At 39.4% G+C, this 20,920-nt stretch overlaps 1 protein-coding gene across 7 annotated transcripts in view; it reads left to right on the top strand.

Annotated features, from left to right (window-relative positions):
• SAMD12 (sterile alpha motif domain containing 12) overlaps positions 1 to 20,920 on the top strand; it is a 327,972-nt gene that overhangs the window by 46,162 nt on the left and 260,890 nt on the right. For 2 of the 7 annotated variants that reach the window (XM_023750935.1, XM_023750936.1), the window contains exon 3: positions 12,933 to 13,017. The exons of the other annotated variants lie outside the window; for them this stretch is intronic. In XM_023750935.1, coding sequence (XP_023606703.1) covers positions 12,933 to 13,017 — 85 coding nt within the window. The remainder of the gene's footprint in view (positions 1 to 12,932; positions 13,018 to 20,920) is intronic. 7 annotated transcript variants of the gene reach the window in all.

Here is a 20,920-nt window from a genome sequence, read left to right as displayed (position 1 = left end):
AATGGAAAGCAATAGCTTTTCCTTACATGATGAGGATCAAACCACCAAGTACCAATCAAACATTATTTCCAGGGCTGTATGAATTAGAAATAGTTTTCAAATGTCACTTTGATACATAACCCTAGATATATGCTATCATAGCTTGGGCTGCTGTACAACATACCATAGACTGCATGGCTTAAACAACAGAAGTATAGTTCCCACAGTTCTAGGAGGCTGGGAAGTCCAAGATCAAGGTACCAGCCCATTTGTTTCAGGTGATGGCCCTCTTCCTATAGATGGTCACCTCTGGCTTTGGCTTTGTCCTCATATAGTGGTGAGAGATTGAGCTTGGTTCTCTTCCTCATCTTAAAAGGGCACTAATCATATCATGGAGAACCCACCCTCGTGACTTCCTCTCATCTTAATTATCTTCCAAAGACCCCATCTCCAAATACTATTACATTCAACATATGAATCTCTGGGGGCACAAACAGTCCATAAAATATACCAAATACGTATTTTGGCCAAACAGCTGAGCATTAAATCACTGTTAGGCCAAAGTTCAATATCATCATCATATACTAAAAGTCTGGCCTACAAGAATACACCTGTAATATTAATAAGGATGCCTACTTATTAAAACTTAATTAAAATTATACCAGTCAGATTTTTTAATGGCATTATAGTGCAGTGGTAATAATCTCTCAGAGCTGTCAGTTCCTGTGGTTTTTATATTGTACGTTTACCATGTTAAAAATATGCTCTCTGTCAACTGAGGTCAGTGAAGGAGCAACAGATGTATTTTGTCAAACTCTGCCACTACAGGATCATGCTAATGGTGATATCCCACACCCTGCCCCCCACCCTCCCAAAGTCATGAAGTCTTCTTCCTCTCTAATAATAACTAAAATAAAGACTTCAACTCTTGAACTTGCCATCTTGATTCCAAAGTCATGATTCAATTCTATTGAAGCAATCCCATAAATTAAAGCTTTGGGCTGTACTGAAACCAGATGCTTTTTAACAATTCTCAAAATCAAGCTAAATTTTGCTGCCCTCTCTTGTGATTTCCTTCTTTGTTTTAAAGCAATGCTTTCACAATATTAAATGGAAAACATGATTCTCACTTCAGCAGCCAGAATGACCTTGTTAATGTGCGAGCCAGATCATGTTGTTCCTCTGCTCAGACTCCTCTAATCACTCCCCATTTTCCTCAAATGAAAAGCCAAAGTCCTTCCAATGCCCTACCAGGATCTGCTCTCCTGGTGAGTCACACATGTCCTCTGCTACAGTCTTCCATGCTCAGGCTGCTCCAGGATTAAAACTAGGTATCTTTCCACCTCAGAGCCTTTGCACTGGCTGTTCCCTCTGCCTGCAATTCCCTTTCCTCAGGATGCACAAGGGGCACTCCATCTTCTTCAAATCCTTCCTCAGTGAGGCTTATGTGGACTATACTATTTAAATAATGGCATCTTCCCCAATGCGCCTGATCCCCTGGCTCGTTCTGTTATTCTCCTCCCCAATCCCCCAAAACCACTGACCACTTTCTAACGGAATATTATTTCCTTAATGTTTATTATTGTGTTATGCCCTCATTCACTAGATCATGGGTCCTCAAACTTTTTAAACAGGGGGCCAGTTCACTGTCCCTCAGACCATTGGAGGGCCGGACTATATATAGTTTTAAAAAAAACTATGAACAAATTCCTATGCACACTGCACATATCTTATTTTGAAGTAAAAAAACAAAACGGGAACAAATACAATGTTTGTATTTGCATGTGGCCCGCGGGCCATAGTTTGAGGACCCCTGCACTAGATTGTAAACTCCACAAGGACTGGAACCTGCTGTGTTCAATGACATATCCTTAAGACTCAAACCATGCCTTGTACCTTGTAGAGGCTCAACTCTTTGTTTAAATGAAGTCTTGTAATAATCAGTATGCATGTAATCTTCACCTAGCCAGTGGACTTAGTATTTAAAGCAAACCAGGATAATTTCACTCTCTAAGTTATATCTACAATGCCCACTTTTCTTGGAAAGGAAATTTTTATATAATGACAGTAAACCCAGAGTACATCCCTATTTGTGTTACTAATAGTTCTACAATGATCAGGTAAGTAAATAACCTGTGTGCTCAAATAATCATTAATTGCACACAACTTCAGGGTTGCCAAAAATATAGTTGAAAGGCATTTGGCTCCTTGGACTGCCAGAAACCAAGGTTGAAGCCAAATCCTAATAGCCGATTTTTGGCCCAGTGCCACAACCAAAGCTGAGCTTCAGTGCCTCCTCATTCTTTATGTGATTACTCTGTTTAATTTTAAATGTTCACATGTCTAACTTGCACATTGTGTAATCTGCTTTTTGGGGAAATCTGATACCAGCCTTTTTCCATGTTGTACTAAATAGAAAAAGAATGGTTAACCGTACACATGCCCAGATAATACAGACCTCTTGGGTCAGTAACAGGCCAGAACTGTAACAAAAGGAAGAAAGGGAGGCATCAAAACTTGGATTTGTTATCAAGCAGAATGTTTTGATCGAGGATATGTGATTTCACTGTTTTGCTTTATCTTCAAAATACATAGTAAAAAGTCGTGCTCTGCCATTATATCATCTGGTGCTAATTTCTTGACTTATCTCTGCCTCAATGTCTCTCTGTCCAGTAGGGAATAATCACAGTATCTACTTCATTGGATGATGTTAGGATGGTTGGAGAGCATACTAGTATACATGACATGCTTAAAACAGCTCTTGGCATATAGTAGGCACAATATAAGTTTCCTACTATGGTTATTCTTAATATCATAATTACCCTCAGAAAACATTTTGGCAAGATAGAGAAAAGAATATTCTATCCTTCCCTCCCTGTCTCCCTCTCCCTTCCTCTCTCTCTCTCTCTCTCTCTTTCAAAAAAAAAATCAATAAAAGAACATATTTTAAATGTGAAAAATGCAGTCATGCCAAAAGCTGGGAACAAGAACACTTCATGGACTGAGTCAGCTTGCGCCAAGACCCTGCAGTAGGGAAGACTACATCCTGCTTAAGAAGAACAGAAAGAAGACCACTGTGGCACGTTTAGACATGGCTCAGGATGACAGTGCAGAGCTATGTGATTTTTTCTGAATTCTATACTTAGCACAATGGAAAACCAATGAAGGGTATTAGATTGGGGAGGGACTTACAACGAGAAGAGTCCAGTGGCTCTTCGGAGAGTTGATTAGAAGCTAGCAAGAGTAGAAACGGGAGATTAGGAAGTGACTTGGTGTTTCTGGAGTCGCGAAGTCATAGTAGCTAAGTATAGAATTCAGAAAAGATCTCATAGCTCTGCACTGTCATCCTGAGCCATGTCTAAACGTGCCACAATGGTGGTCTTTCTGTTTTTCCTAAGCAGGATGTAGTCTTCTCTACTGCAGGGTCTTGGTATAAGCTGACTCAGTCCATGGTAGCTTGGGCTAGCCACAGAACAGTTAATAGAAATGGAGAGAAGTGGCCATATTTGAAGTTCATTGTGAAGCCCTGGTAAGATGTTATGAGGTGTAACCAATGAAGCAAAGGAAGGGATCAAGGTATGACTCCTAAGTTTCCAGTTTAAGCAGTTAACTGAATGTTAGTGAAATGGGGGAAACTTGTCGGTGTTAATAGGGGAAGCTTTGGGGCAGAATCAGAAGTTTCATGTTAATTTTATGGTTTTTGAGTTCCATCCAGGAGAAGATGTCAAGTGGGCCATGAAACTTGTGATCTAGGTTTTCAAGGGAGGTCTGTCTCAGTTACAGATACAGATTAGAGGTCACACCTGCCACTCTGGGGGCGGTGTGTGAGGTAGAGAGACAAGGAGTGTAGAAGTCAAGGAATGTTCATTGATTCTTACCTCTAGGAAATGGTAGCCATTTGATTTCCCTGCCTTTGTTGCTGCTACTTTTGATTCTTGTTACCCACGCCTTGTCATCATTGGACTTTGATAAGCCTGAGGAATAGACATCAGATTGAAGGATATCGACACAGCATGAAAGCAATTAGATAGAAATAGCTCATCCTCATTTTTTTCTTTTCAGCCTAATTTTTGGCATCCACTCTCCCATCATGCTCACCCACTGTGAACTGTTTTACACATCCAGTGAAAAGAGGCCGGTGCATTTCATGGACAGTCAGAAAAGGGGAAGAGAAAGGTTGTTGGGAAGAGAAGCTGGTACCATCTTTTGGATTTAAGACTTACTAACTTTTTATAGGGATGTGAGGCTGTATTCACTGTCATGGCAGATGTCACTGTGTTCACTCTTCCTCCAGGGCTCATGGAGGAATGCACTTCCCAATCTCCCAGACTGTTTAGACAATGGCCTGTGACAGAGAGTGCCATGCTGCGCTGGTGGGCTAGGAGCTATGGTGCCCACTTCCAACTCCTTCTGGGGAGTGTGTTGGCTACAGGTTCAGGTGGCAGTGCAGAAAGTCAAAGGGACTTTGATCCCCAAGTCATCAGGTGGAGGACAGCTGCCCAAGAGCTAAGCACAGACTTTGTATAAGTAAGAAATAAACTTTTGTTATTTTTTGCTCATTTTGGTTCTCTGTTTTTAAGACTTTGAGGGATGTTTGTTCATAAAAACCTAGTCTAATCCAGGCAGCATCTTGAAATGATACAGTAATGCTTGCTCAGAACCCAAGCTGCCCACAAGCAGGCATCTTGCTGAACATCAGGCCAGGTGCAACCCCCAGCAAAAAATGGGTTTGCTAAACTGTCGCTCTAAAGTCAGTATTGATTGTGACTCTCATTTGAATAGGTGTAGATAGACTGTCAGAGCTCTCTTTACTCTGAATTACTGAACTGCCAAACTGAAAATCGCTATTTGAAGATGTGAAGAAGTTCTCCCCTGGGTCTTTGTGATTGTTACTCCCTAGTGCCTCATTTTGTGTTTGTCTGAAATTCACAGCAATTAGCTGCCATTTCCATCTCACTTCGATGCTGTGATTTCCTTTCATGTGACACATGCTTTTTTCTAGAGTGTATCTAGAGTGTATCACACAAGCTCAGCACGTGTAACTGGTCTAATTGTTGGGCTTAAAAGTTAGAGGTGAATGTTGTTCTTTTTCTGGCGTCATTTGTGTGTGTCAGTGTGTGTGTGTGTGTGTGTGTGTGTGGTTTAATCCACTTAAGCAATTATTTTGTTCTGCAGAAGCTGACCTGTTTTGCTCTCCTGAATGCAAATCTGGGCTACACATCTTACCATGTACACATCGACTTTCTGAGACACCAGTGCTTCTCCTTGAATGACCCTTTTCCCTCTAGGGCAGTGGTTCTCAACCTTGGCTGCACATTAGAATCACCTGGGAATCTTTTTAAAACCACTGCTCTAGGGCTTTCTTGGCTAATATTTATCGACAACATCTGGGCTTGAGTGCAGTGAAGCTACAGCAGTGCTTATCAGTGCACATCTGCGGGTCGTGGAAGTTGCTAGCCAGCTCCTCCATCTCGTTGAGGATGGTCCTATGGAGCCCTGAGATTGGCAGCTATTTCTCAGGAAGCAGAAGGCTTATGTGCCTTGATGAAAACTCATGGAGAACATAAGGGAAAGGAGCCATTACAATTGGAATGGACATTAGGAATCATCGGTTCCAGCTTTCTGATTTTCCTGGTGAGAAAACTGATGGACAATGACGTGAAATAACTTGTAGAAGCCTATAAGAAAGAAGTTACAGAGATGCAGACAGGACTCCGACTTTTGATGCTCCATCCTGGCTTTTCTTTCTTGGTACTTTATTCAATATTTAATCCAGGATGTTTATGGGGGGAAAGCTTTCTTTGTGCATAGATGCTTGCTTTCTTTTTTTTAAATCCTCACTTTAGGAAGTGGTTTAGAGAAAGGGAGGGAGGAAGGGAGAGAGAGAGTGAGAGAGAGATATCAGTAGCCTTTCTGTATGCTCCCCGAATGGGGATCCAACCCACAACCCAGGTATGTGCACTGACCAGGAATCCAACTGGCAACCTTTTGGTACATAGGACGATGCTCAACAAAATGAGCTTGCTGGCCGGGTGTTCATAGATTATATCTTAAATTTGCTTTCAGGGCAGAAAAATATGAGAAAAGTCATGTTGTGCTTGGTTGGTTATTTTCAGCATTTTCAGGGTGTGTGCACCTTCCTCCTGGAGAAAGTCTCTTTAGAGCCAATGCTGCCAGGGCAGGGCAGGCTATGCTTTAGCCTTATGCTCTGGGCAGGCACAGGGATGGACGCTGCTAAGTATGGAATGAAAGGGGATGGCAACTCCAGCTGCTGCTAACAGTGACTCCCAGGCTCATGCATGTATTTCCACTCACTCTTTTCAAAATATATATGTGATATTTGGTGCATATACAGTAGCATATAAAATGCGTGTATGGCTAACAGTAAAATTAACACTGGTGAATCCACCACCAAACTTATGAAAGTCTGCTTCCTTTTAAACTCATCCTCTCTTGTGTTTTCTGGAAATGGCTTGCTTAGCTACATCCTTTTTTTTCTTTTTTGCATTTTCTCATCCTATAAAATGTGACTGAGGAGATGTAAGTGTCTTGTCTCTTTAAGACAATGATAATTACAACACTATTTTTTATTTTTAAACTGTACTCCTCAACTATAGTGATTTTCAAAACTGCCATCAGCCCGAGTTTGGTCTTTTTTTTACCATTTCCCGCCTTGGCAGTGTGTAGGCAGATGTCTCCCGAGGCCGCCTTCGTTTCTGCTGCCTGGTGGACAGTCCACTGGGACCCACTGCAGGCACGTCAAAGGCCACATCCAAAGGAGCATCACCAGGTAAAGGTGCCTCCCTTCTTAAGCAGCTTGTAAGCTTTTGACACAGAAATCAAGGAGGAAAAACCTAGTGTTTATTGCAGCAGTTCTCAACCTGTGGGTCGCGACCCCTTTGGGGGTCGAACGACCCTTTCACAGGGGTCGCCTAAGACCATCGGAAAACACATATATAATTACATATTGTTTTTGTGATTAATCACTATGCTTTAATTATGTTCAGTTTGTAACAATGAAAATACATCCTGCATATCAGATATTTACATTACAATTCATAACAGTAGCAAAATTACAGTTATGAAGTAGCAATGAAAATAATTTTATGGTTGGGGGTCACCACAACATGAGGAACTATATTAAAGGGTCGTGGCAGTAGGAAGGCTGAGAACCACTGGTCTATTGTATCAGGTAGCAGTTCTCATCTAGGAAGTAATTTTCAAGGAAGGCATTTCCTTTTAAGAAATCTTGCACAACTACTTCATTTGATTACCATTCACTTTTCCAAGTCATTTTCTTTTATACTCAGCGACCGAGTATCAATTTCTCTATTTGTAGACTGAATAAGAATTTATTCTTAAATTTTATAGGTTTCTGAATAAAACGTATTAATCAGTTCCATGAACCATAAACTTTAAGATACTATTTTTTTTTTTACTTCACGCCAGGTTGAGGGCTGTAATTTAACATTTGGCTTCTTTTATTGAAGAAGGCAGTTTTAAGATGATGATCATAACCACCGAGTTAAAGTTTGAGATGTTTATAAATGGTTTTAATTCCTATTTTAAGTGAACCTGACAAAGGAACAATGCAGGTATAACTTCAAATATAGATGTATTCTAACCAAATAGATAAAAGGATTTATTTGCTATGCATTATAAAAATTTTTCTTTAACATTGAGCCTCAAATCTCACTATTCATTATTTCATTAAACCTGTTTTTATAGTCACTTTTACTCCAGTTGCTTCTGTTTTTGTTTTTTTCCCTGAGTACATGCAAGTTTTGTGGGGTCTGACACTTAGATAGTTTTGGAACTTTTGCTATAATATTTTCAATAAAAATTTAATATAGTATGAGTACTATTTTAGAATAATAAGTCAGAAACTTTGCAAATCTAAAGGAGCTGAAAAATATCACCAGATCCAGTTTTCATTAACTGATTGACATGCCTCTATAATACATTTCTCCCTTTATGTTTTGACTTCTTGCTCATTGATTGCCTCTCCCTAAAACATTGATTTGTGATGTTTTCTAAAGCCATAATAGAAAGACAATTCAATGTTCCTCTGTATGTTTGGCTAAAATTTATTGGTATTATCAATATTAGGAATCACATCACATGACGTCTCATACTTACTGATTATAGTATTTGTTATAGTTCTGAGCCCTAAAACAGGAATTATGATCAATTCTATTTCCTTTGGTTCCTATAACAGGAACAGATAAGGTGTGTTTGTAATTGTCTGTGTCATACTGTCAAGTCTGTACTATAGTTCTCCTTTGACTTGGTGTCTCTGAGAACTAGATTCTCAGCTTTCAGTTTTTCCATCCCTAAATATTGGGAGAATTTCCCAAATACTAGCTCCCCACTTCATTACATTTCAAAGCCTGCTTCCTCACCACACCTGTACCTCTGGTACCAAATACTGCTGCTCCTAACTCTGAGTCCATACAGGTGGGAGGGTTGTAGGAATATTCTTGGAAGGCATATACTGAAACACCTAGTAATAACTATCAATAGAAATAAGTTAACCATAGGATACCATGTAGACTACATAAATACAGCTTATTAAACCCAAACTAAGTGTGATTTCTCCTTAGCTGGATCCCCACAATGTTTGTTGCCTTCAGCAACACTACCCAACATGAGGAAGGTGTAGAAAGAGACCATTATAACATGAGGAAGGTGTAGAAAGAGACCATTATCTTAATTGACTATGAATGCAGTACTTTAATCTTTGCAAATTTTACAAATTTTAACAAAATATATGATCATGTGATGCCATTGGTAAGACCCTTTCCTGGCCCTCAGCAAATGAGGGGTCCTTAAGCTTCCCCAGCTTGAGTTACCGTATACTTGCCCTTATTTAGCCTTAAATGTATATGATTTCTAGAAAGCATTTGCTTTCTGAACTTCAGCTACTTTAATTCTTAGTTTATGATATGGCATTAGCTTGTTTTATCACTTTGAGGTTTTATTATTAAACTTGTGGTTTAAAATAAAAACGCATTGTTCATTGGAGTCACTCCTCCCAACAAAGAGCACATAATCAATTTAAAATTGAATTTAAAAAACACCAGTTTACTTGACAGGTATTAATTAATAGTAAAAGGCGTAGTTTGTGTGATCATTCAGTTAGTACAACACACTAGACTTGCTATGTGTGTTACTTCTACATAAAGAAGGAGAAGGGAGAGAATTTTTAATTACAGCAAACACTTGTATAGCAGTTTTCATGTGGCAGGTACTGTTCCAAATGCAATCTCTCATTCTGGTAGATAAACTGAAAGCCCTCCTGTTACAAGTCGCAAGAAATGCTAAATGAAATATAACAGAAAATCTAATACATGCCTGGCAGAGCTCATAAGGAAGTAAGGGAAATCACCCTCTGCTAGAAACACAAAGGGGACTGAACATGAGGAGGTGAGAGGATGGGGAGGGCACTATGATGCCCTGGGTAGGAGGTTGACACTTGGGTTTGAATATTCAGGATGTGATTTCTTCTTTTCTTTTTTCTAAGCCAGGTAGTAGAAAGAACATCCCTTCATAACTGGAGAACACACTGGAAATTGCCAAATACCAGGGATTGGTAATTGTGCCCCAAAGATCTTTTCAAAGTTAAAATTACTTTGCTAAATCCTGAATTGACCAGGAGCCAGTCATACCCATGACCAGTTTCAAGTTGCAGCAAGACAAGGACTGTGTTGGTTGGGCTACCTATAGAATAAAAGACACTTTCTTATGGTTTGTTTCTCTGTTCAGTAAATGCAATGGTAAACACAGCACACAGCCAGGAGCTGGTCTGCTCTCCATTGGCACTATGTGTTATTTAGTGGAAACGGGAAATTTACAATGTGCCGATGTGCAGAGTACAAGAGAATTCATTTAAATTTTATGACATTAATAATTTTGAATATTGATTTGGCTGTCAACATGGGCTATAGAATTCATTCCCTTATTTGATTCATTAGCAGAAGTTTTCTATCCAGAGTCCTTGTGATGGTGTGGAAGAAGACAGGCTCATTGTTGTTATGTGAGTAATACAAAGTGAGACACTAGAAGACACCCAGCTGGCATCACTGGGACTGGGGGAATGAAGAAGAGGAATGCTGTTGTTTTAGGGAAATGGATTTGCTGTATTGTTTTCCTGGCACCCACTCAAAAAAGAAAAAGATACCATAAACAAACTGTGAATCTTGAGTAAGAGTGTCTTCGTTTTTTTCCCGTTAGTGATTTAAACAAAACGAAGAATGGAAATCAAGTGTAAAGATAAACAACATGAGGAAAGTGATTCTCCAGTATGTGCCCCGAGAAAGTCATAATGGAAACTTATTTATAATTAATTTGTGGAGCTACTCTGTGTGTTGCTTATTTTTGTTTGATTCTCACATTTTCTGTGTTAACAAACAACAGATGAATGTTAGCTTTTTTTCTTTTTATAGTTGTTGAATTATTGATCCCCCTCCCAAATCCCAGCTTGGTCATCTTTAGGTATGAGCCCCCTTCCTGCAAATGCACAAACATGGAAAAATATGGTCTATTAGTCAGTGTTGTGTAGAGAAACAAAACCAATAAGATGTATAGGTGTAGGTGTAGGTGTAGGTGTAGGTGTAAGTGTAGGTATAGGTATAGGAATAGGTATAGGTATAGGTATAGATATATCTTGGAGGTTGGCACATTTGAAATCCACAGGGCAGGTGGTTGGCAGCAAGATGGAAACTTAAGCAGGGTTTTTATATGTTGCAGTTTTGAGACAAAATTCCTTCTTTGGAAAAATCTCAGTCTTTGCTCTTGAGGCCTTCAACTGATTGGATGAGGCCCACCTATACTACGGAAGGTGTATTAGAGTTCTCCAAAGAAACGGAATAGTCTGTGCATGTTTGGTTTATTATAATAAATTGGCTTACCAGATTATGGAGGCTGGGAAATGCCAAAATCTGCAGTCAGCCAGCGGGAGACCCGTGAGAGCCAATGGTGTTGTTCCAGTCCAAAATCCGGCAGGCTCAGCACCCTGGCAGAGCTGGTGTTTCAGTTTTAATCCAAAAGCAGGAAAAAACTGATGTCCTGGCTCAAAGCAGTCAGATGGGAAGGTTCTCTCATACTCATGAGAGGGCCAGCTTTTTTGTTCTGTTCAGAACTTCAATTAATTGAATGAGGCCCACCCACATTACGGAGGGCAATGTGCTTGACTCAGTCTACTAATTCAGATATTAATTTCCATGGAAACCACCCTCACAGAAGCACACCCAGAATAATGTTTGACCAAATATCTGGGCACCCAGGTGACATAAAATTGATCATTGCAAAGAGTAATCTATAGTAACATCAACTGATGTTAAAAACACACACACATTCGCAGTAGCATATATTTGTCCAAACTACTGGGCCTAGTCATGTTGATGCATAAAATTAACCATCAAATGTGGTGTATTCCTTTTTTTTTTCATTACAAAGTACTGTAACCACATTGTAAGTTAAACCAGGAAGGTGAAAAACATTGTGTATCCATTACAGTACCAGGTGTGTTTTATTTTCTAGGTGGTCTATTTCATAAAAGGGTATTTTTAAAAAATATCTTGAAAATATTTTTAATAATGTGTCAGATGTTTGGGATTTATCTGTTTCTCCTATTTGTCACCGTTGTCAAAACAAAACATTAAAATGGGAGTTGATGCCCTCGATGTTTGTCCAGTCTCTGCCACTCACTCACTTCATCAGTCAAGAAAGAAATAGAACCCTCCTGACCTCAGTGTTCTTACCTGTTTATGAATAGTTTGGGCTTGGCAATATCCAATGACCTAGCAGCTTGCATGTTTTATTAAACCAGAATTTGTAAAGTGAGGTATGTGTACCAGTCTCAGACTATATGCAGGAGGGTTGGAGGTGGTACATACATGAACAGGGTTGAGTTTAATAATTCAATATTCTAATGTATACTTGAAAAAATATAATTAGCACACAAATCATGACTTTCCAATCATTGTGGCTTAAGGCAACATGAAAACTAACAAAGGGACTCATTTTAAAGAAAAATATTAAGAAAACACATGTCTTAGATTGATTTGGATAAACATTAGGAAATGAATGAAGCTTAGGACATATGCACTATCAATCCATGAATCTAACGTGATGTGCTTTCATGCCACTTTTTCAGAGAACCACAGAGACTTCAGTTCTCTTAGCAGAGAGCTGTGTAGAGTGTTGTTCATTTAGCATGCTGCTCAACCTGTATCGAGTACATCCTGCTGGCACTGTGCCTGGTGCAAGGATCCTGGGGTGAATGGGATGGGACTTTGGCCTTGGGTAGTTTGTAGTCTACTGGGGCATCAGAAGTATGAATGATGAGTTCTAATCCAGTGTCATATCTGCAGTAACAGAACTATATACTAGGGGCCAGGTTTGGGATAACACAGAGAGGAGAGACTGACTCTGTCTTGGGGATACCAGGAGAAGCCTCATTGAAGTCATTCTTGACTTGGCCAACAAATTGGGGATGGGCATGCTAGGTACGGGGACGAGGATATCCAGAGGCTTTTGGTAGACTCTTGGGTGTGTCTGATACATATGTATGTATGAAGAGTCTGCTGAAAGTATTCCTTCTCATAGGAATTGCCTATACATAGAAGATGATCATTTCCAGGTCTCTCCCCAGTTCCAAGTGGCAAGCTTGAACTAATCTTTCCACATTCATGGATTAGATTCTGGGATCTTTGCCGATTCTATGCTTACCTATCAGCTGGTTTGGGGGCTTCTATTTCTTTATTCCCGAATGAGACTCAAGCAAAAGTCTGCATATCTTATAAACATTCATTTGCAAAAAAGAAAAATGATTTTCAATGATCTTGGGCGAGAGAAAACTTTGTATCCCTAATTAAATGCCTGAGTTTGGTTTTGCATTTGCTGGGAGCCTACTGTAAAGCAAACCAACGTGGCCTTCTGTTCTGTTCCAGGCGCCAAGAGCTTGCCGGGCTGGGTTCCCACTGCGTCTGTGTAATGCATTCCTTCTGTCCCACCCCCTGTTGCAGATCTGCCGAGGTGAGGCTGACATCATCACCTTGGCTCATAAAGCCATTTCCCAATGTGTTACCAGTTGAGCTGCCTAAATGGAGGGATGGAGTAGGGTGCAGAGGGGCTTGCCAATTAGTTCAACATTTCAATATTTGCCATCCTTAAAAAAGATTCTTTAGAAATAAGAGTGATTACACATTTAAATTTGAAATATTTTGCAGGACTGATTTCTCACTCCATTGCCTTCAGCCCTGCAAGCAAATCGGGTCATTGGTTCCCTTGACAGTCCTCCTGATTTAAGTTTGCTTCCCCTCCAGATGGGCCTCATCTGGACACCTTGGGAGCTGGTGGGATGAATGGACAAAGTGGGTGTGGGCTCTGGGAAGAACTGTGTGCCACAGTGTTATTCTGGTTGCGAGCAGGAGAGTGTAGGCCTCTTCTTCCCTATCAGGGTTGGGGTTTACAGAAACCACCCCCTACCTTACCCCCTGTGCTTTGGTAGCAACATGCTACTCATCATTGTTAAAGTCTCCTCTGAAATGTCCTTTAGTTCAGGAGCTTTCCATGACCACCTAAGGTGTGGGTGAGCCCGGGTCACATCCTCTGACAGCACCCTGTGCCTCTTGTCTCATCACACTTGGTCGCAGTGACTTTCAGCTCCCTCGCTGCACAGTAGACTATGTGAAGGCAGGGATGATAGTGTGTTAAGAGCTTCCTTTGTGCCAAGCCTGGTTCTGAATGTTTTCTGTGTATCCCATGAGGAGGTATACAGTAGAGGTTGATTTCTGGGCCTGGATCCAGACTGCTCATGGGAGCTCTGGGGGGTGAAGAACAGCAGTACTTCAGCTGAGATTGGACATGGTGTCATAAAGGGGCCTGGCTTTAGAGTCAGGAGCCCTCTTCACTTGGTCTCTTACTTGCTCTAAAACTCAGGGACCTTAATCTCAGTTTCTAGGCATATAACCACAGATTAACCTTGACATTGTTTTTTTATGCAGAGGGGACCACCGAAGTCTTTCAGAGCAGGAGACTGATGGAGTAAAAATTGCATTTTGTCAACAAACATTTAGTTCCGGTGGTTTGGAATGGGGAGATGCTGGAGAAAAAGTGATGAAAGATAAAGACTATTCTAGAAATTCATGAGTGCCTAAGATTTTGAATGCTATCATAAGGGATGGAAAGGGATGAATGGATGCTAACTTATGTCAGGATGAAAGACTCTTTATTGTTGAGGGATGTGGAGTCAAGATCCCTGAGGTTTCTACCATGAACTGAAACAGGGGTATGGGGAAGGGAAGCTGGCTGAAGGAAAAGGTGAGCTTTTGTTGGATCACCTTAAGGGTTGAGATGAAGGTGGCTGTTCTACAGCTGAAAATTGGAGATGCAGACTGAGAGACTAGAGGATGGATCAGCGATAGAGATACAGGATTTGGAAGTTGTACACATGAGGTGTAGTTGGAGTCATGAGTGGAGAATGTGATTTTAGGACTAAATGCATAGACTCTGGGGATTGCCCAAAATGAAGGCAGGGGACAAGTACCAAATCCACAGGGCTCTAGATGTGGAATAGCTCATTCAAGGTTCTCTGTCATCTTATCGTTTTTGTTTTGTTTTGCTGGGATAGCCTTTTCTTTCTTTATTCTTATGCTGTGTTAACTCTTCTCTTTATTTTTTCTCCTCCTTTCATCTACCCTCCCATAAAAAAATTTATTACATTTTATTTATTTGCAGCTTTATTGATACATGTAATTGACATATAACATTGTAAGTTTAACATGTACAGTGTGATGGTTTGCTATACATTGAGAAATGATGACCACACTAAAGTTAGTTAACACATATATCACCTCACATAGTTATCCTATGTGTGTGTGTGTGTGTGTGTGTGTGTTGAGAACATTTAAGATCTATTCTCTTAGCAACTTTCAAGTGTGTGTACCATACAGTATCCCTCCAGCTCCATTGAGATATAATTGACATATAACATTGTATAAGTTTAAGTTGTACAACGTGTTGATTTAAGACATTTATATATTACAAAATAATTATCACGTTAGGGTTAACTAACACCTCAATCACAGCACATAATTACCATTTCCTTTTTGTAGTGAGAACACTTAAAATTTACTCTCTTGGCAACAATACAGTGTTGTTAACTGTAATTACCATGCTGTGTGTTCCATCTCCCAAACTCACTCATCTTGGAACTAGAGTCACCATGCTCATGTTAGATTGCCTTCTTTTTCTCTTTTTTTATTTCCTTTTTCTCCTTCACTTCTTTGATTCCTTTTTTTTTCTGTTTCTCTTTGGCTTCCTTTCCCTTAGTCTTGTGCAAAGATGCCTGATCACTTAGGTGTAGGGTAGGAACAATCATGGATGAAAAGGAGAAGAGTATAGGCAGAAAGGAAAATATGGACAACCTTGGGAAGTCCATGGTTCTGTTTTATATATTACACATAAGACTTCTTTGTCCAAGGGAAATTATTCCTCATAGTAGAAATAAAAGGCATTATTTGAAATGGTGTTTACAGGCAAAATCATTACCTAAATGTTTATAGGCTCGGAAATTAACTTTCACTTGGATCTAGTTAAGTGAAAGCGACTGTCATAAAATTTGCCTTTTTTTGTTCTCTGATTTCTTAATTCTGGAAGACCGGGGACAACTCCCTTGTATTCCCATCTAGTGATGTTGGAAGTTGAAATCAGAATGCCACCTCCTTCTCCAAATGCCCTTGGAAACATGTTCCCTTAGAAACCAGACTTTAAAAGGGTATATCTAAGATTGTATTCTTTTATTAGTACAATATTTTAAGTAATAATTTATATTTGTAGCAAATATTGTTATCTCATGGGAATTTTCAGTTATATCTTAAACATTCATGAAGTGATTTATTTTTAAAAACAAATGCTGTTGGAAAATTAGTATTTTCCCACTGAAAATGAGATGATCTAATCATATGTACACCTCTCAAAGAAAGAGGGTATCTTTTGGGGGTAGCATTTTCTTATCTTCCTATTGCCAGGAAGTACCTAACATCTATTCTTCATGCAGCCAGCATAGCCTGTTGCTCACTGGCTTAACAGTTCTTTCATCCATGCAAGCAGTAAAATTGACTGACCCTTTTCAAAGGGCATATGCCCTCCTAGCATTGCCTGCTCATTTTAATGCTTTTGAATTTATTGCCAATGAGATATATGAAAGCACTCATCTTCAAGAGTCAAAATACTCAAAATCATTATGAGTTAACATATCAATTTAATTAGTACATTTGTGTACTTTGTGTCTGGCAGTTTGTTGCTGAAGTAAGTGTGTGTTTGCATGTGTTTAGTCATGGGTAAATTATAAAACAATATAGAACAATTTACCATATGGTATTTGTCTATAAGGAATTTACAGTCTGGTTGCAGGGTGAGTAATAACTTGAACAGAAAATTACCCATAGGCAAAATCCTACCTTTTCTCACTACCTATTTTGTAAGTAAAGTTTTATCAGAACACAGCCACATATGTTCATTTACATGTTATCTGTGATTGCTTGCACACTGCAATAACAGGTTTGAGTAGTTTTGATGGAGATTGTATGGCCCACAAACCTAAAAATACTTATCTGATTCTTTACAGATGAAATAGCCTTGACCCCAAGCTTAAAAGCACTAAAGTATGAGTCAACTGATGCCCTAAGACTTGCCAAAGTCTCATGAGTAGATATTTTCAGATTGGCTACAAATTTATATACAGTAGTCCTCTTTATTTGTGGTTTTGCTTCCTGTGGTTAACTCTGGTCAGCCACGGAAATATTTAATAGTTCCAAAGATTATTAACTGGAAAATTCTAGAAATAAACAATTCATAAGTTGTAAATTGTATGCCATTCTGAGTACTGTGATGAAATCTTGCATCATCCCATGCAGGACATGAATCATGCCTTTGTCCAGTCTCTCCACACTGCATATGCTTCCTGCACATTAGTCCGCTTAGTAGCCTTTTGGGTTATCAGATGGGCTGTCGTGGTTTAACAGGGCATGTGTTCATATAACCCTTATGTTACTTAATAATGTCCCCTAAATGCAAGAGTGGTGATGCTGACAGTATGTTTGTACTGTAAGGGGAAAAATATAGTATTCAAAGGGTTTGATACTATCTGAGGCTTCTTTCATCCACTGGATAATGGGGGGACTACTCTAAAACATTATATACCTTCTTGGAGGACAAGCCAGAGAGACTAAGACTGAAAATTCTGCTCTTCTGTTTGCTGATTATATGAGTTTGGACAGGGACTTAAAGTCCTAGTTTCCTTATCAGAAAAATGGGCTTAATTGCTATCTATTTCCCTTGGTCATAAAGGTTTAATGAAATAACACAATTCTAAGGGCTAGTTTTTCTGGGTTGGCTTCATTCTCTGGGAAAGACAGTTCCTTGTAGCTCTACGCTTACAAGATTCTGCTAGTTGAGGTTTGAGGACACGTGTGCTGTCATTTTAACTTCTGATTGGCCCACTGCAGCCAAATGCCCACCCCTTGACCAAACACTGCCCTACCAGGAACCTATGGCCTGAGGGAGAGGTATTTCTCATGAGAAAGGGATGCAACCAGAAAGTCACATGTTAAGATTTTGTACCAAAAGTAACATTGTTTTTACCTTTGCTTGACCTTATTATTTGACTTTACCCAACCTTTGTTGGAGATACATTTTCCCAAGGGCTAAGGACCAGAATCCATGTGGACACTTACTGTCTGGCCAATTGCAGTGGTGCGGACTTAAGGAGTGGAATGCAAGAGCTGCATTAGCCACAGCAGCTGTTTATTGGGCTCCTATGATTTGTTTAGAATTCTGTGAAAGACACAGTCTCTGTAATTCTTAACCTTCCGTCTACTTTGAAAAACAGTAGGGATGGTTTTCACATAACTAACATACCCCTTTGTACACACCCATGGTTATGCTTGGACAATTTCTCTTCCACCAAGAAAATATATGGGAATGCAAGTGAGGATGACATTATTACAGATGACCTTGATTCTTCTTTGGAGGGGTTGGGAGGGCCGCACAATCATAAAGCACTAGTCAACTTTAATACTTCGTTATAATTTAAAAATTAATGATATACCTCATAATTGATCACAATACACTGGGGACCTGTGTCATGTAGTTGAGAACCATTACCCTAGAAGAACTTGAAGTCACCTGAGGGTGATTGAAGAGGCCTATAAAATGAGTCTTGATACAAGGAGATGGACTGAATGCCTAATAAATGGAACAGCATCTGGAACAGCTGAGAGTATAAAAATCCCACAGATAAAGGATTCTTGTATTTATGCATCTGTATAAGTTATAGGTCTCTGGTTAAAACAAACAAACAGAAACCCCCGCCATTAGCTTAGCCAAAAAAGAAGAATTTATTGTAACACAATATATCTTCTAGTCTCTAGTTATCTAAAATGGTGTCTGGCACATCTTAGGTGCTCAGTAAATATTTGTTTACAAATGAATGATCCCAACCATAAAGTCATTAGAAACCCAGATAGTAATCTTATCTCTGCAACTCTTATCTCTGCTTCTCTGTTTGTAATATTTCATATGTCTCCTCTTTCCTGAAGCTAGTACCTCTACTTCCCAATCTATGTGTCAGCACATGGCCACCACATAGCTCCAGAGTTGATGTCATCTGGTTTCAGCCATTTGATGAAGCTGACTTCATTCTTTGCTTCCAACTCTAACTGCTAGTGGAGAGAGAATCTGATTGGCCCAGTGTGTGTTAGGGGTCCACCCCTGCTCAATCACCTGTGACAGCATGGTGGCCAGCAGCATAATCCCCAGGATCCTGTGGCTTTGGGTTGGGCAGTATGGGGAGCATTTCCAGACACAAAGAAATCCACTGTCAACTGGGAATGGGCTCCATTAGATTGATGAAACAGAAAATATTAAAGCCAACTCTCTGTGTAGCTTGCTGTAGGACAGGATTTGCTTGGGATTGGTGGCGATACCTGAGGTCAGAATAGTTTGGCTTCCTAGTCTTGGATAGAATGTCAACCTACTCTTCTTCCATGGTTATTATCACTTGTTCACATCAGCCAAGAGAACATAGGATTGTCTTTTGAGAAAGTCTCAATGTGAGCAATCCTCATTTTTTAATTGAATTTATTAGGGTGACATTGGTTCAGAAAACCATACAGGTTTCAAGTATACAACTCAACAAAACATCATCTGCACACTGCGTTGTACACTCATTGCCCCAAGCAGAGTCTCTTTTTGTTCCCAGTTATCCCCTTTTGCCCACCTCCACCTCCCCCAACCTCCTTTCTCTGGCTATCATCACACTGTTGTCTGGGTCCATGTGCTATGTATGTATGTTTTTTGGCTAATCCCATCACCTTATTTCATCCAGCCCCCAGTGCCCCTTCCCTCTGACAGCTGTCAATCTGTTCCATGTATCCACGTGGCGCCCTCATTTTCATGATAACTAGTTGGTGCTGAATAGTAATGGGATTCTATTCCTGGACTTCGTGATTTCATCTCTGAGCAAATGCAAAGCAGATCTTGGCAGGTGTCTCTAAACATGATCAGCAATGCCAAGGCACCTCTCGCTGCTAAAGCAGCACAGCAGACGTGAGCAACATTTTTAGGCTTGTTTGTGCTGAGTGTTAAATAATAAGGTCTTAATGTGGAAAGTATCATGAATAGCTCTTGGGCGATGGCTTGGTTTGGTAGAAAGGGCCAAACAGGTAACATTCCAGGCAAGTCACTTGCTACTACCTCTGAAATATCAAGCAAGTTTCTTAACATTTCTGAGTTTTATTTTTGTCATTAGCAAAATTGAAATCGTGACTTTTCAGGAGAAAGAAAGAAAACAGAAATAGATACCTCTCTTTGTACCATACACAAGTATAAGTTCCTGATGAGTTAAAGCGCTAGCGTGAAAAAACAAAGTTTCAAAGGTTTCAGAAGGCAATATAGGGGAAAGGCTTTCTAAGCATCATAAAGTTAAGGGTTTCTAAATAGAAAGCCACTGTGAACACAGTTAAACGTAGTTGGCAGCATGGGAGAAGATATTTGGGACATAAATAGTAGACATTGAGTTAATATCTATAACAGACTTAGTAAAACTCATATCCACAGCAAATCAGTAAGACAGTAGATAAATAGGCTAAAGGAATAAATAGACAATTCAGAGAAGAAAATTTTACATCATAATAAATATATAGAAAGACTCAACCCCATTATTAAAAAAGATTCATTTTTCAAAGAATGGCCTTCCTTTGGCAAAAATGAAAAAGCAAGTTATGTGGGACAAGGAGCACTTTCATATAGTATTCATAGGAGGCATTTTTAAAGAAAGCTTCTGTTTAAGTTATATTGGCAGTAATTCCAAGATGCAAAATGTGTATACCCTTTAACCCAGCAATTCGACTTCTAAGAATCCATCAAGAATTCTTCAGTTGTGCACAATAATATATGGACCAAGGATTCTTGTTTCAAAATATTTGGTTGTAGAGAAAAAATTAGCAACAACCTTTATCAAGAGGAGAGTAGTTAAATGATGGTGCATCCATTAGAGTGAAAAACTGGAAACAAACAAATGACCATCAAAAAGGGCTAGCTGGTCAGTCGTGGTATATTCATTCTGTGGAATGTTTTGCAGATATTTAAATGAATGAGGTAGACCCACAAATAATATTATGGAATTATGAATAATAGAATTATTAAGTATAATATGATCCAATTATGTGAAACGTACTTATATTTATGTACATACATATACATGTATGGAAAGGGACAGGGAAGGATCACACCAAAGTAGACAGTAGTAGCCTTTGTAGAATGTCTAAATGTGTGGGTGAAGGATGGTAATCACACTTTCCTATATTATTGTATTATTTAGCTATTTAGTTGATGGTCTTAATTTTTCTTCTGAAACAAAGTAATAAATTATTTT

This window comes from Myotis lucifugus, unplaced genomic scaffold, assembly GCF_000147115.1.
Source record: "Myotis lucifugus unplaced genomic scaffold, Myoluc2.0 scaffold_17, whole genome shotgun sequence".
NCBI classification, from domain to species: domain Eukaryota; kingdom Metazoa; phylum Chordata; class Mammalia; order Chiroptera; family Vespertilionidae; genus Myotis; species Myotis lucifugus.
The sequence above is the reverse complement of the archived record's forward strand: the minus strand, read 5'-3'. Positions and strand labels throughout refer to the sequence as shown.